This window comes from Mustela nigripes, chromosome 5, assembly GCF_022355385.1.
Source record: "Mustela nigripes isolate SB6536 chromosome 5, MUSNIG.SB6536, whole genome shotgun sequence".
Lineage (NCBI taxonomy): Eukaryota > Metazoa > Chordata > Mammalia > Carnivora > Mustelidae > Mustela > Mustela nigripes.
Window position 1 is genome coordinate 71,312,810 of NC_081561.1, and position 15,728 is coordinate 71,328,537.

The 15,728-nt window shown below is 36.2% G+C and overlaps 1 protein-coding gene across 1 annotated transcript in view; it reads right to left on the bottom strand.

Annotated features, from left to right (window-relative positions):
- The window catches only part of TBC1D32 (TBC1 domain family member 32), a 242,268-nt gene extending 226,878 nt beyond the window's left edge, over positions 1 to 15,390 (bottom strand). Inside the window, exons 1-4 of the mRNA XM_059400634.1 lie at positions 15,165 to 15,390; positions 14,826 to 14,983; positions 5,347 to 5,508; positions 1,312 to 1,489 (exon numbers count right to left, since the gene is read on the bottom strand). Of these exons, the coding sequence (XP_059256617.1) occupies positions 1,312 to 1,489; positions 5,347 to 5,508; positions 14,826 to 14,980 (495 nt within the window). The 5' untranslated portion in view covers positions 14,981 to 14,983; positions 15,165 to 15,390. The remainder of the gene's footprint in view (positions 1 to 1,311; positions 1,490 to 5,346; positions 5,509 to 14,825; positions 14,984 to 15,164) is intronic.
- Between the last annotated feature and the right edge of the window lie 338 nt (positions 15,391 to 15,728).

Genomic DNA, 15,728 nt, shown 5'->3' on the forward strand with positions numbered 1-15,728 from the left:
AAGAAAAGAAATAACAGGTAGGATTCACACAAAGATCAGACAGACTCCAACTGGCCTGGAAATTTCTGTGGGGAAGTTGATGGTGCATGCATATATAAGGTTCTAGTCTAACTAGTCTCCTATTAGAACTAACCTAACCTGTGGCCATTCTGTTAGCTCTGCCCTAGCCAAATGACAAAGATTCCAATAACATGGAAAGAGACAATGTAAAACCTCAGATCTCTTGATGTCAAAAAGAAGAGGCTTACTGATTTTATTGGTTTTTTGTTTTGTTTTTTGGGTTCCTTTAATTTAAATTCAATTAGCCAGCATTGTTCCCTCAGAACAATGTATTACTTAAAATACAACTTACAAGAATTGAACTAGCCATCAAGCATGTTCAGATATATCCTTAAGAAAAACACGTACTGGCAACAGGCCTCTAGGGGAGAGGACGATATATAGGTCCTTGAAGCCAAGCAGGTGGGAACTCCCAGCCCGCTCAGGGCAGAACACTGCCTGCTTCATTTTTCCATTATCTCCCCTTCCCGGGAGAGCTCCTGTGGCTAATTAGGTAACCCCTTTTGAATGTGCTTGCTCAACTATAAACTTTATACTGCTTGACCAGATATACTTTGCCTTCCTTCTTATTTATCTACAAGGCATCTGATTAATGTGTAGTCTTCTTCAGCTCCTTTGTTGATTACTGTCTATATCTAATAAAAACAGCACTGAGTAGTTGTTCGGAGCAACAACTTTTCTACTGTTGTCCCCTGCTCGCATTCTCTTGCAGCTGACTTGTTTGTGCCTCATTCTTCTCCCATGTGCCATCAGGAAGCAGCAAGTACATCATTAGTTTCTGATACAGTGTTCAATGACTCATCAGTTGCATATAACACCCAGTGTTCATCATGTTTTAAAACAAATCACAGTGACCTTCATCTTAGAAGATAAGGGAAATGTTTTATCTCCATATCTCATTTATAATGCAGTTAAACTTTGATTAATAAAAATCAATTAGGAATAAGATGTTTTGTTTAACTAAAGCTTAAGCATATTTGTTTCAGGTATTTTTTTTTAAATCCAAAATCAATTAATTTATTTCCATATCTCATTAAGATATGTCAGATATAATGCAATCATTCACTGAACTTATAATTCTAGAAGATGTTATTTCACGTACCCAATCTTTAAGATTAGGTAATTTTATTATTTTTCTTCTGAATCTTAAAACTGGAAAGCAGAAAACAAATCTGGCTAACAAAGAATGTACCGAAGTTATTGATTATTAAATATCATTTCAAGACATAAATGCAAAAGGAAACAACACACCTGATTGAATGATGAATCACTATCAGAGCAATTATCTGTGCAGTAACTGTTGCTCTTCTCCTTCTGGATTTTTTTCTGCCTCTCTTGACTTCGCATCTCATCTTCTTCAAACTTGTTAATCATAGATTCCACCACTACCATCATGATATTCTTCAGGGAATGCATCATTTCTTTGTATCTTTAAATGTAAAACAGTCTTGGTAAGAGAAAGACTATTAGCACAAATTAAAACACTCAGCTAAATTAAACTATCTTACTTTTTTCTGTAAAATCCCTCTATGGGCACAGTTCTAAAAAGGAAAAAAATATGTCAGCTTTTTTTTTTTTTTTAAGATTTTATTTATTTGTCAGAGAGAGAGCGAGCGAGAGCGAGCACAGGCAGACAGAGTGGAAGGCAGAGGCAGAGGGAGAAGCAGGCTCCCTGCGGAGCAAGGAGCCCGACGTGGGACTCGATCCCAGAACGCTGGGATCATGACCTGAGCCGAAGGCAGCTGCTTAACCAACTGAGCCACCCAGGCATCCCTATGTCAGCTTTTTTTAAAGAACAAGTGGCACAATGGAATTCACACAACAGGTATAAAAATTAATAAGAATTCCAAAACATATGTTATTTCCCAAGTTTCTTCATCTGATTACATAGACCAAGGTAGTAAAACTAACACAGTCTAAGGCAAGATATTCCAAGAGCATGGATACCAGTACTCCACAATAGTCAACTGCTAATACCATACTACCAGAACAGTCTATCTTACATATCCCTTTTATTCCTTGTTTATTTCTATCTCTTTCTCTATCCTCCTCCCTTCTCTACTTTCTTTCCTTCCCTTCTTCCCTGCCTATCTTTATAGGTACTTATAGTGAGCATTAAGACCTAAATAAGAGCTAAGCTATCAATAGGTCCTTTGAAGGACAGAGGCTACAGAACCTACTGTCAGGGATGTTAAGAAAGGGATTCCTGAAACTGGTAAGAGTTTGAACCAGACAGCTTCTAAATCCCTTTCAGCTCCAGTCTTAGAAAGAGGGATGCCTGGTAGCTCAGTAGTTTCTATAGCCAACTCTTGATTTCAGTTCAGGTCATAATCTCAGAGTCGTGAGATCGAGCCCCACAAACCTGCTTAAGATTCTCTCACTCCCTCTCTTCCTCTCCCTCAGCCCCTCCCCAATTCATGCCCATGCTCTCTCTCTCTCTCTCTAAAATAAATACAATCTAAATAAATAAATAAATAAAGGCCTCAAAAAGAACTTATAAATAAAGTTCTCCACTTACTATGTGCCAACTCTCAAGCACCCATATTAATATTAGATAGAAATCCCAGGGCGCCTGTGTGTCTCAGTCAGTTAAGATGTCTGCCTTCAGCTCAGGTCAAGATCCCAGAGTCATGCAATAGACTCCCGCATTGGGCTCCCGGCTCCACAGGGAGCCTGCTTCTCCTTCTGTCTCTCATAAATAAATAAAAATCTTAAAAAAAAAAAAAAAAAAAAAGACTGAGGTCCCAAAAAGCCTAGAAATAAAATTTTAGAGCTAGATTAAACTATTTTTAAAACTTTCATCTAGCCTTTTATTTTACAAATGAGGAATATGTGACCTGGACCACTGAAAAAGCTACACTTAAAACAAAACATAAGGATTTAAATAAACAATAGTGAATAAAGTACTATTTTGGAATTAGAAACCCTGGATTATAATTCTGACTACTTTACCTATCAGTTTTGTCATCATAAATCAGTTTCATTTTCCTCAATGATAAAATGAGATGAAAAGAATACAATCTAGCTGACCTATTTCACATAACTGTAGCAAGACATAATAGTATGTATCTGAAAGTTCTTTGTAAATATAAAGCATGCAACATGTATTTATTATAATTTTGTAATAAAAATACATTAGGAAAATAAGCACAGAAATGCCTCTTTCTTTATACTTCTGGTAAATGGGTTATTATAATTCCATAAACCTGAAGAAGGATAGGTAAGTTACTCATAAAAATAATAAAACCATGCTGGGGTTTTTGATATAAATAAGAGGCTAAGATTTTAAAGCTTAAAGGAATTTTAAAATACATTTTAAATTATATGATATACATCACATATTAGTAACTATATATAATTCTATACATAACTTAAAATACATTCTCATATATTTACTATGGTTCAGCAATAGATAATTTACATAATATATAACTAGAATCAAATTTAATACATAGCTTATTCATGTATGTGTTTTTAAAGCATCAGAAGTTACGAGAAAACACAGAAATATTAAAAGAAGATGAGAATAGGAACAATGCAGGAGGAAAACACATACAGAAGAGAACTGTTACAGAGGTAAGGAAAAGTCCAGATCCAAGTTTAAGGTAAGGGGATATAAAGAGCAAGAAGGAATCCTAGGACACTCATCAGACTAACTGGCAAAGTATCTCTAGGATAACTGAAATGAAAGGGTCCAGCTTTCCTCTACACATTCTCAGTAGCAAGAAACAGGGAAGCCTAACAATGCCTTGATAGCAATCAAGAGCAATCCATCAAAAGCTGCTCTCTCCCTCCACAGTATTTGTATTATAGCTGGGCACAGATCTAAACTACAGTCCCAGACTCCTTTGCAGTTAGGCATAGCCATGTAAACAACATAAAGCCTTTTTCCTTTATAATTTATGATACAGTAATTTAATACATGAATATAAAGGTAAGAATCTAAATGATGTATATAAGGTAGGACTAAGGGTCATTAAAATCCACAGAAAATCTGTAAGTTTCATCTTAGACATGTTTCCTCCAGGCCTTTTTGAAAACACTAACATGAATTCATCTGCAAGAAATACCAGCAAGCTGTCCACAGAGATAAGAATAATAATTTTTATTTTTATCTTTTTTAAAGATTTTAAGTAATCTCTCCATCCAATGAGAGACTTGAACTCAGAATCCCAAGATTGAGAGTTGCATGCTCCTCTGACTAGTCAGCCAGACACCCCAAGAATAATAAATTTTTTAAATGTTTAAAAAAAAAAAAAGCTAGAGGCCAGACTCTCAATATCAAGACTCAAATGAACTAGTCTTCAACAGTAGCCACTGCAGTTTTGAAAAAGCCAAAGAAAAACAAATATAGTATGGACTATAAACACCATTTAAGACTCATTCAATACTCCAAAAAGTCAAAATAAGAATAAGTTCTAACAGGTAGTGAATAAAATTCACATCAGTTAATAATGAAAATCTACATGGTGAATAGTTGCACTTACACATATGAGGAATAAATGATAGACCCTACAAATGAATTCTTCTATCTGTAAACTTCTATTCAAAAAATATCAAAATGTTTAATTAAGAAAATAATTTCTAATTATTACAGTAAAAATGCTGTTAATAGAGATACCATTGCCTCATCATTAGTCCTAAATAATTTCTGAATCTCACATATCAAGAAAAAAATAATACTCTGCACAACTAAAAATCTTTCATCTACAACTGACAAAGCAGAAGACATAAACTCATTAAGACACAGAACATCTTTGTGAGGTAATTATAATTGTTTTAATTTTACACATGGATAAACTAAAACACAAGAAAATTAAATGGCTTATTCAGAGATTTTTAAAAATTCCTAATATTCCCATATAAAACTTTGCTCTCTCTTAGTATGAAAATGTTTTTATTTTCTGACTAATAAAATATTTTAATACTCCTTTTAGAATAAATTTAATAGCACTGCCAGAAATACATTACTGGAAATTATATTATCCAAAGATGAACATGACTCGTTTGTGATTTTTCTTCAAATCAAAAAATAAGAAATCTTGGGGTGCCTGGGTGGCTCAGTCTATTAAGCATCTGCCCTCAGCTCAGGTCATGATCCCAGAGTCCTGGGATGGAGTCCCACATTAGGCTCCCCAGTTAGTGGGTAATCTGCTTCTCTCTCCGCCTGCATTTCCCCCTGCTTGTGCGCTCACTTTAGTGCTCCCACTCTCTCTCTCTGACAAATAAATAAATAAAATCTTTAGAAAGAAAGAAAGAAAGAAAATGTCATTGTGGCATACTCACTCTTTAGATTCCTGAATCCTTTTAGTAACATGCTGTACAACTGTGTCATAGCCGGATTCCTCATCCTGATTCTGATCAGATGTCCATTTTTCCATTTCTTCTTCAATCATAGACCCCAAACTGTTACATATATGCTGCCGAAGATATTTCACAAATTCATAGCTAAAACAAGTATTTAAAAAATAAATGCAGTAACTATCATAAACTCGCTTAGGAATCATACCCAGGAAAAAATGTTAGCACAGAAATATTTTAAAAATCCTCAGATTTCTTCCTTTAAACTAGGCTTAAAATTTTCATCCCAAATCATCAAGCTTAACTAGAATTTTATTGCTTTCTTTCTGGGACATTGGCAATTTCTGCATATATTCCATGCCAACTCACTCCATCAGTCCACCCAGTCATCAACACTTGATAACACTGCCTACACATCCTTTGGGTTCATCTCCTCTCCTTTTTTTCCACTTCTGTTGGTCAGTGCAAAACCACATCACCTCACACAGAGATTACTACTGCGGCCTTCTTGCTCATCTTCTTCCACTGCCCCCTTCCCTCTCATACTTATCCTGAATACTGTAGTTATCTTGGTCCTCAAAAATCACAGCCTTCATTATTTCTGAGTTAGAGCCACTTTATTCATACCAATACCTCATACCCCATCACATACATAACATCTGAATAAATAGTTGTTGTATTTAAAACTAATTATTCGCTATTATCCTTCAAATACAACTTCCTTGGCTTGGCATTTAAATGCCTAATCAATCAAGCCCCTTAATTACTGTATCTCCACTTACATGAAGCCACAGTCAATTTTCTCCAGAAACCACCATTTTGATTTGCATATAAACAAGGAGGGACTTTTAAGTGATTATCATGAATTAGACACTGCTCTAAGTATTTTATCAATATTGTCTTATTTACCACATGAAATAGGTAAAATAGATGAGGATGCAAACAAAAAGCTAAAAAACCTTGTCAGATTCACAAGCTGCAGGGCGCCTGTGGCTCAGCTGGTTAAGCGGCCCACTCTGAATTTCTGCTCAGGTCATGATTTCTGGGTCCTGGCAGGAAGCCAAGTATCAGGCTCCATGCTCAGCTGGAATCCGTTGAAGGATTTTCTCTCTCCCTCTGCCCCTCCCCCAGCTCCTGCGCACTCTCTCTCTCTCAAATAAATAAACCTTTAAAAAAAATTCACAAGCTATTAATTCAAGTCCACCTTAATCCAAAACTCTTGTCAATCCCACAATCCCACACTCACTCAAAAATGGAAAAATTTCAAAAATATTAAGAAATAAGATGTTCTGTAGTAATCAATGGAGATTGGAAATGGAAATAAATGTAACATTCATGTTTTTACCAACTGTATTATTTAAATTTCTTGCCTTTAGGGAGGGAAATTTATCATATTTCATTTTCTCAAAATTATAATTCACATTAAATTTAAAAGTGTAATTTACTTGAAAATTTATTTTAAGTTATTCATTGAATTTACTTTTAAATATTTAATATTTATATTCAATGTTTAAGTAGTAATTTCTAAGCTTTAAGAAAATCGGGATCTATTAGTGGCAGAAGAAGAAAACATTATTTTATAAACTTAATGACCTACAATATTAGATCAAAATGACAAACACTAATTTTCAGAAATGCTAGAAGAAAAACTTACTGAATCATGTATTATAGAAAACAGTCTCTAATCATCATTTAAGCAGTTCTGTAGTTTTTGCTTCTTCTGGTGATTCATCATTGCCTTATATTACTTGAAGACCTTCCCTTATATAAGCAAAACTTCCCACCCATTTTAAATGTTAACTTATTTTTTTTTATTTGTGTATTTGTAATTATAAACCAAATCTTTGCATATTCTATACAAAATGGCAAAAACTTATACAAGCAAGAAAAATTCAAAGATTAAGATTTCAAGAGAATCTTTTAAAGACACTAATTGTTTCATATTTGACAGACCCTATGTTTTGCCTCCACAGAGGGATAAGTGGCTCTGAAATTAGAGTTGGCAGATGTGTGTGATGAGATCTGAAGAGCCCAAAAAATATGTTAACCACATCCATCCCACCACAACCAGAAAACCTATAATAGTCAGATTATCTGAAATTCCAATACCATAAATGTATTACTGTTTCTTTAAAATGTCCTTGTAAATGAAAAAGGATCTAGTAATAGATAATCATTTCAGCCCAATCAGATGACACCACTGGGTAAAGGAAAAGTGTAACTGGAAGAAAGTACAAAAAAATGAAAGGTCCCTAAAAACAATCTTGATCCTCCTCACCATCCTGCCCTAGGCTAGTCAAACAAGACAGTTTTCCTTCACATCTCTGAAATACTCAGTGAAAGACAAAACATGGGAAAGCCTGAGTTAGTTCTCTGAAACTAAAGGAAGGGCCACTCTGAAGATTAATTCTACATCTCATCATCAACATCTACTATGAAAAGGCAAATTAATCCTTAGTTTGATCAGCCCCATTTCTGTGCCACAAATCTTGAGCAATTATGAGAAATGAATATTTAACTGAGAAACAGAACTCCTGTGTTCATGATGTTTAAAGCCCAAACTATAAGCAACAGAAATGATATTTTTTATAACTAAGGCAGTGAGGACATATGAAAGAAGTCCATTAACAAAATGTATTCAAAAAGTTTAGAATAGAGGCACCTGAGTGGCTCAGTCAGTTAAGCACTGCCCTCAGCTCAGGTCATGATTTCAGGGTCCTGGGATGGAGCTGCAAGTTGGGCTCCCTGCTCAGCAAGAAGTCTGCTTCTCCCTCTGCCTCTGCCCATCCCCCCGTTTGTGCTTTCTCCCTCTAATAAGTAAAGAAAAATCTTTAAAAGAAAAAGTTAAAAGAATACCATTCTAAAATAAAAGACACATTAAAAAAAAAAAAAGAAGAAGAAAAAGAAAAACACCTCCCCACTATTTAGCATCATCTATAAATAGCAAATAACAAATATGCTGAGAAAAAGTTAAAACCTCCTCTTTGGGAACCTGACAAACCACATACTTTTTCCCAATGATATCATTTTTATCTATGATTGTAGTATTAGTTCCCAGAAGACACCATTCAAAATACTTCAAGGTTTTGGTTCATCTTCCAAATTAAATGAACCCAAGAACCCCCAAATTGAATCTTGCCTAATGGGTTACTGCTCTTTTAAGAAAAAATGATCTCCAGGTAGGATAAGGCCCTCTGTCATGTGAGGACTACCAGGCTGCCTATAGCCCTTTGGATACTCTACTGACTCCCTGATCATTGGAAGATTCACATTAGTAAACAGTAATTTCTGCAAGTGGACCCTTCTCCTCTTTGGGAGGAGAAAAAAAAATCCAAGGCTTCAAATTCTCTTCTGACAATTCATTTTGTGTTGTTGTTTTTTTACCATATGAATTCATGGCAATATCCCATAAAATCCTACAAGGAATGCTGTTTTCTATAGTGGTGCCCATGATAGAAAGTTATTGTTGCTATGGGCTGTGTTGCCTTCATTGTAATCCTCATTGTATTGGTGCCATTGAGCAGCTCTTAAGTCTACAACTAATCCAAAAGATTGATGATAAGCTCTTTAAATCAACCCATTACATCATTTTTAGAAGTTATCGAGGAGGTGTTACAATATTCTTATTTTGTAAAAAAGCAAAAGCTTGGATGCACAAAAGAAACTTTCAAAAGTTCCCATACTTATTCCAGGAATAGCAAACTAAGATCTTACCAGGGGTAGACAGGTAAAGTCAAGTCAGCCATGTGTAAGAGAGAAAAGAGGCAGGGGTGAAATAAAAGGACATGTCTCAGCTAAAAGGAAGACCTTCTACATGGCTTTAGCCACTTTTTGCCATTTAGCAATATTAGCATAATGTTGATTTTTCCAAGTTTTAAGAAAAGCCAGAAAACTATTTTATATGCCATCTCTCAATTTTTAAATGTTAACCTTTAAAAAAAAAAAAAGCCAAAGAAATACATCCACATACCAAATATAACCTTCAGAATTGAGTTTGACCATTAACGTCCACTCACTCCAAGCATTATAAAACCCTTACCATTAAAGATACTGGTGAATCACCTCTGTGTTTAAAATTTTTATTTAAGAAATGTAAAATCTCCTTGAAAAAAATGTACATTTTTAATAACTTATTTTAGATACTTATGAAGCTTAATTTAAGTCAATTCTGCTACAATTTAGGTCCTTTCCTTTCAGATTTATTTTTAGCAGACTCCTCTGTGTTAACATTTTCAGATTAACATACCCTAATTGCACTGGAAATATAAGGAATCATACAGCTTTGCCATGGACTACAATAAATACAACTTCCATTTATTTTTAAGTCTATTAATATTTCCTTCTTGTTCATCTTAAAATTTTCTAATAACAGTTTCTTATTTTTTTTAAAGAACATGATCTATACAATGAATAAATATTATACCTTTAGAAATCTATGAATCCCTTTGCTTTGGGTTTAAGTTCTAAATTTTATACTGGTCAGTCTTGTAACCTTAGACAAAACACCTGACCTTGCTAAATTTCAGGTTCCTGCTATGTAACTGTAATAGCAATTCTAATGCGAAAACTGTTATTTATTACATATATCTACACTTTGACACTTTTCAAACCAAATATACTATACGTATATTTGACTAACCATTTGTTACCTTAAAAGTAATTTAATGAGAAAAAATTAAAATCTGATTTCAAAGATACTATTACCAAATGAATACAAAATATTTTTTCCCAAATATTAAAACCTAAAAGTACAGTTGGAAAAGTACTAAGGAAAAATGTGTTCACCTCACCACATTTCAGAAGCGGCTCAATTGAAATACACAGCAATATGCTTCATCATTTTGCTTTACTACTGATGAATATGAAATTTTTCACATTTATACAGGAAAACTTTACAAAGTTGGCTAAAAGAACAGTCATTGTTTTCAATTTTTCCAGTTTTATTACCTAGATTTTTCCAAGAAAATCAATTATTTTTTCATGATGAAATTCTGACGTGTTCAAAATACACTGATACACAGAGTACTGATACAACAGAAAAACATAAAAAAATCTGATACAAGTTTATTTCAAGAATGCATTCTCTTAGCTATTTAAATAAGCAAAAAATTTTCAATCATATATAGAAAAAATTATAGTAATGATATGCTTTAAAAAGAGACTTTATTAGAATAAGTTATGAATTATAATGCTGGTATTTGGAATTCTTATTTCAGAATAAAAAGATTTATTATATGACCCACCTAACTTTATATAGAATATTAGTATATAAAATGATATATAATAGAAAGAACGAGTATTTTACATCACCTACAACCTTTTAGATCAAAGAATACGTTTCTGAGTCATGATAAACAATTACTAGAAAATGCATTAATTATGAAAGCACACATATAATTCTTAGTAATTTTACTATACATGGATATCACTTTACACAATGGAGGCTTTCTTGAAGTTACCATTTAAACACCCTAGAGTTCACTGGTAGATTCTCCTGTGAAACAAAAAGTAACCTCTGCCAAGCCCCCCATCCCAAAATTTTGATTCATTTATGAAGAGGCCCAAGCATCAATATTTTTTTTTTACATGGGGCCCAACTGATTCTGGTGTAGCCAAGACTAAAAACCAGGGCTAATCTGTTTCCTGGGGGCCAGTTTAAGTGTCAAAACCTACACAAACACACACACATAATGAAAGCAATGGCCTCATCCCTCCTTTCTCCCCTCCCACAGGTCTCAAATCCTTGCTGCCGCTTTCAGAGACAAAGGCGACTCTTCGATCATTTAGAAAATATATACAGTTTAAGGCAGAAAAATAGAAGTTCTAGAAAGCAGAGATAGTTTAGGAAAACTGCTCATTGGGGCAAAGCCCAGAAAGGACTCTACTGCCTACACTATGGTTTCTTTCCCAAATGACTGTATTTTCCCCCACTTTACTTGATTATACTATCTGAAATTCCATCATGTATGGACTCATTGTCCTAACCATCTTCCTACAAAAATAGTCTAAAGATACCAGTTTCCCCTGTAAGTCTGTTTAATAAAATTTTTCTGGTAGCGGCGCCTGGATGGCTCAGTGGGTTAAGCCTCTGCCTTCAGCTCAGGTCATGATCTCAGGGTCCTGGGATCAGCCCCGCATCGGGCACTCTGCTTGGCAGGGAGCCTGCTTCCCCCTCTCTCTCTGCCTGCTTCTCTGCCTACTTGTGATCTCTCTCTCTCTCTGTCAAATAAATAAATAAAATCTTCAAAAATAAATAAGTAAAATAAATAAAATAAAAATAAAATTGTTCTGGCCAATACTAGGACAACGTTGGGTGGATTTAAGAAAGCAATGTTCCGATTGTGGACATGGGAAGATAGATAATTCTGAAGTAGGAAACACTTTGGGAAGCAAAATGTATCTAAGTGACTCAATAACATAGAATGCGGGGACCCTAGGTGGATCAGTGCATCAAGCCTCGGCTTTCAGCTCAGGTCATGATCCCAGGGTCCTCGGATCGATCCCCCACATCGGGCTCTCTGCTCAGAGGGGAGACTGCTTTCCCTCCTCTCTCTGCCTGCTGCTCTGCCTACTTTTGATCTCTTTCCCTCTGTCAAATAAATAAATAAAATCTTTAAAAAATAAAAAAGAAAGAAAGAACATACAATGTTCAAGAAGAGTTAGGTCAGTGAAAACAAAGATTAAAATATGAGCAACCAGACTAACTGATCTTTAATATCACATTCAATTCTGAACTGTAAGATTCTATGGCAATACCAAAGACAAGCATATCCTCCTCTTTTCCTTTCCCATACAGAGTTCCTTCCTCCTAAGACTCAGATCTCCAGTTAGTGAACCAACACATAAATTTTGCCATTTATGCTTTTAAGACTACAAACTACTCAAAATACTTTCAGGATTATAAGTCTTAAAAACTACAAATCAGTTATAGTTTTAGAGTGTCTGGATTTTTTTTAGGTAGGCCAAAAGTAAATCTCCTCAGTCAACAGTGAACATTAACCATAAATGTTAATCAGCAGGCATTTAATCCAATGCACTGCTGAAGAGTAAATTACTTTATTACAATAGTCATTAAACTGCTGAGAAGAACAACAACGATCTAACTTTAATTTGAAAAGTACTTTAAAATTGGAGCAGCTGACGGGGCGCCTGGGTGGCTCAGTGGGTTAAGCCTCTGCCTTCGGCTCAGGTCATGATCTCAGAGTCCTGGGATCGAGTCCCGCATCGGGCTCTCTGCTCAGCGGGGAGCCTGCTTCCCCCTCTCTATCTCTACCTGCCTCTCTGCCTACCCGTGATCTCTGTCTGCCAAATAAATAAATAAAATCTAAAAAAAAAATAAAAAAATAAAAAAAAATAAAATAAAATAAAATAAAATTGGAGCAGCTGAAACAATACAAGCAAATATGTAACCTTAAACATTTACACTAAATTGGGGCACCTGGGTGGCTCAGTGGGTTAAAGCCTCTGCCTTCGGCTCAGGTCATGATCCCAGCATCCTGGGATCGAGCCCTGCATCGGGCTCTCTGCTCTGAGGGGAGCCTGCTTCCTCCTCTCTCTCTCTGTCTGCCTCTCTGCCTACTTGTGATCTCTGTCTGTCAAATAAATAAAATCTTTAAAAAAAAAAAAAAACTTACACTAAAAAGAAGAAACGCTGAGAATTAATGAGCTAACCACTGATCACAAAAGTTTTAAAAATTTTCCAAAGAAAACATAAGGAACAGAATGTAAAATCATAAAGTATACATGTATAGAAAGGAAAAACTAACCCAATAGCTGATTCTTTTAAAAGACTAACAAAATAAGCTTCTAGCAGAAGAGGGAAGGCACCAAAAAAATAAAATAAAATAAAATAAAATAAAAAAATAAAAAGGGGGGCATATAACTACAGATATTAAAAATAATTAAAAAGTTAACAGGAGGGTCGCCTGGGTGGCTCAGTGTGTTAGGGCCTCTGCCTTCGGCTCAGGTCATGATCCCAGAGTCCTAGGATGGAGCCCTGCATCGGGCTCTCGGCTCAGAGGGAGCCTGCCTCCTCCTCTCTCTCTGCCTGCTTCTCTGCCTACTTGTGATCTCTGTCAAATAAATAAATAAATAAAATCTTTGAGAAAAAAAAAAAAAGGTTAACAGGATATTAATGAAAAACTATATAGCATTAAATTTGAAAATCTAGATTAAATGGACAAATGCCCAGAATAGGATCCTAGCAAAAACTGACAGTAATTTACAAATTATTTAAACAACGCTTGCATGTGAAATAAAACCCCAAACTGAATGTTTAAGAGTGTCTGTGTGAGATGAATTTGTATTACATGAGTTTACAAACACTATTAATTAAATATTAATTTGAGAAAGTTGTGATTATTCTACAGTCTACAGCTATTAGCAGTGGATTTAATGAATAAACAAGAAAATCATGGAAATACAAATAAATATATGTATAACCAGATATATTAACGAAATTCGTAACCATATTAACAAGAGTTCCACAAGAACAAGAATTCCACACTTTTGAAAACTCCCTTGAGAATCTGGTGAAAACTGTAACTACTCCTATAAAACTGCAAGTAAAAACAAACTTTTACATTAAAGGGCTCAAGGATCCCTTTATGACCATGTAAGAAATGGGTGGAGTTCCAGGTAAATACAACTTCCGGGCACCCACAAATCAGTTTAAAGGTAACTGAAGATAAAATTTTCAGTACCATCTCTGTGAGATCAAAATGAAATACACACACTGAATTTAAAATACTGCCACCAATCATAATTAATTGAGATACCTGTAAGAAAACTTTTCAATGGAGAGGATTAAATGAACCAGAACAAAGAAAAAAAATCCCCCAAGAAACATAATCTTCCAGAATAGTCTCAAATGGTACCTCTCTCATTAAAAATTATGTCTACGGCTCCCAAGCCCACAGTCTCTAGCCTTTCTGTAGCACTTAAAATTCAGCCATCTATCACGGGCATCGGAGTATGTGGCTTATCCTTTTCTAAGAACTTAAGCTATTCCATAGGACGTTAATAATCTCCCGTCAGTATTTCTGCAGTGCTCAGAATGAGCAACTGGCGCAGCCGCTGAAATACCACATAGCAAAGGAACAGAAATCTTGGGAACTCCCTGCTTTCAGGCACTGTGACTGGAATCCCTTGATAGAACAGAATCACTCTTAGAAAAACGTGAACGACTTACAATTATTGTTACTGTGCTGCCCATAAGGGGGGAAAAAAATGAAGAATTAGAATATGTTGGTGTGGCAAGAGAAACACAGAGGAAGCAGAAGCTTTAAAAGTAAAAAATAAATAATACAAAAATTCGGTACTTGTGTAAATAAACCCAACGAAATGAACCTCCAACTTGGGTGCTACTTTTAACAATAATCAAACGAACATTCTTTCTCTAGCCACACTTGGACCTTTTCTGGATCGGCTGGCTTGTTTGCTTAAGACATCAAAAGGTATTTTACTTGTGGAAATTTTCATCAGTTTCCTCCAGATGTAAGAGGATTTCCTCGGCGCACTCCAGAGAGGGGGCACCCGTGATCTTCTCCTTCACGCTCTGGAACAGCTGCCTCAGCATCGCCTGCAGCATCACCTCGTCCTCGCCTGAGAATTGGGCCATCCTCTGCAAGAATCAAACGCCGACGCCCATTACTCCAGGCCGGCGCAAACGCCGCGCACTGCGCACGCGCGCCCCCACCCAGCCCAGGCCGGCGCACTACGCCGTTCCCCGGGAGACCACGGCTAGCGCCTGGGCGTGGCTCCTCCGCTGCCCTCGCGTCTTTCCGGAACACCAGTCACCTTACTTTGGGGAAGCGGGGGTGCGCAAGGACCCGCCTTTGCTCCTAGTCGTTGCCGGCTTCTGTGCGAATACTGTTCAGGCTGTCCCCGCTAACCGCAAAAGAGAGAGATCCCGGAAGGTTTTGATGGGTGGGCCTGACGGCGGGGCGTCAGCGATGCGCGTGACGTCAGCACGTTTGACGCGGCTTCCTAGGTGAGAAAGAGTGCCGCTTGGGGACCCGCCGGGCTCCTGGAGAAAGGTTCAGGTGCGCTCGCTGTGCTTACTTAGCCTTGGACTTGCAGAGGGGCGGGAACGGAGTACGAAGACAAAGACTTGAATAAAAGTGAAACTAAAAATAGATTGAAACGTTTCAATTACGTGAATGGTATTGAAATGTTACAATGCTGTTTCTCTTTAACAGCTGGCATCTATTGATTGCTTCCCCTGACCCAAGCACCTTGCGAGGAACTGTGAAGAAGACGGCCCTCATAATCAGACACAAAAAGAAATCCGCGTTTACACCACAGTGCAATTAGGTGTTAGAGAAGTCCACCAAGTAGGTGTTGTGGAAATCCAGAATCCTCTTTGA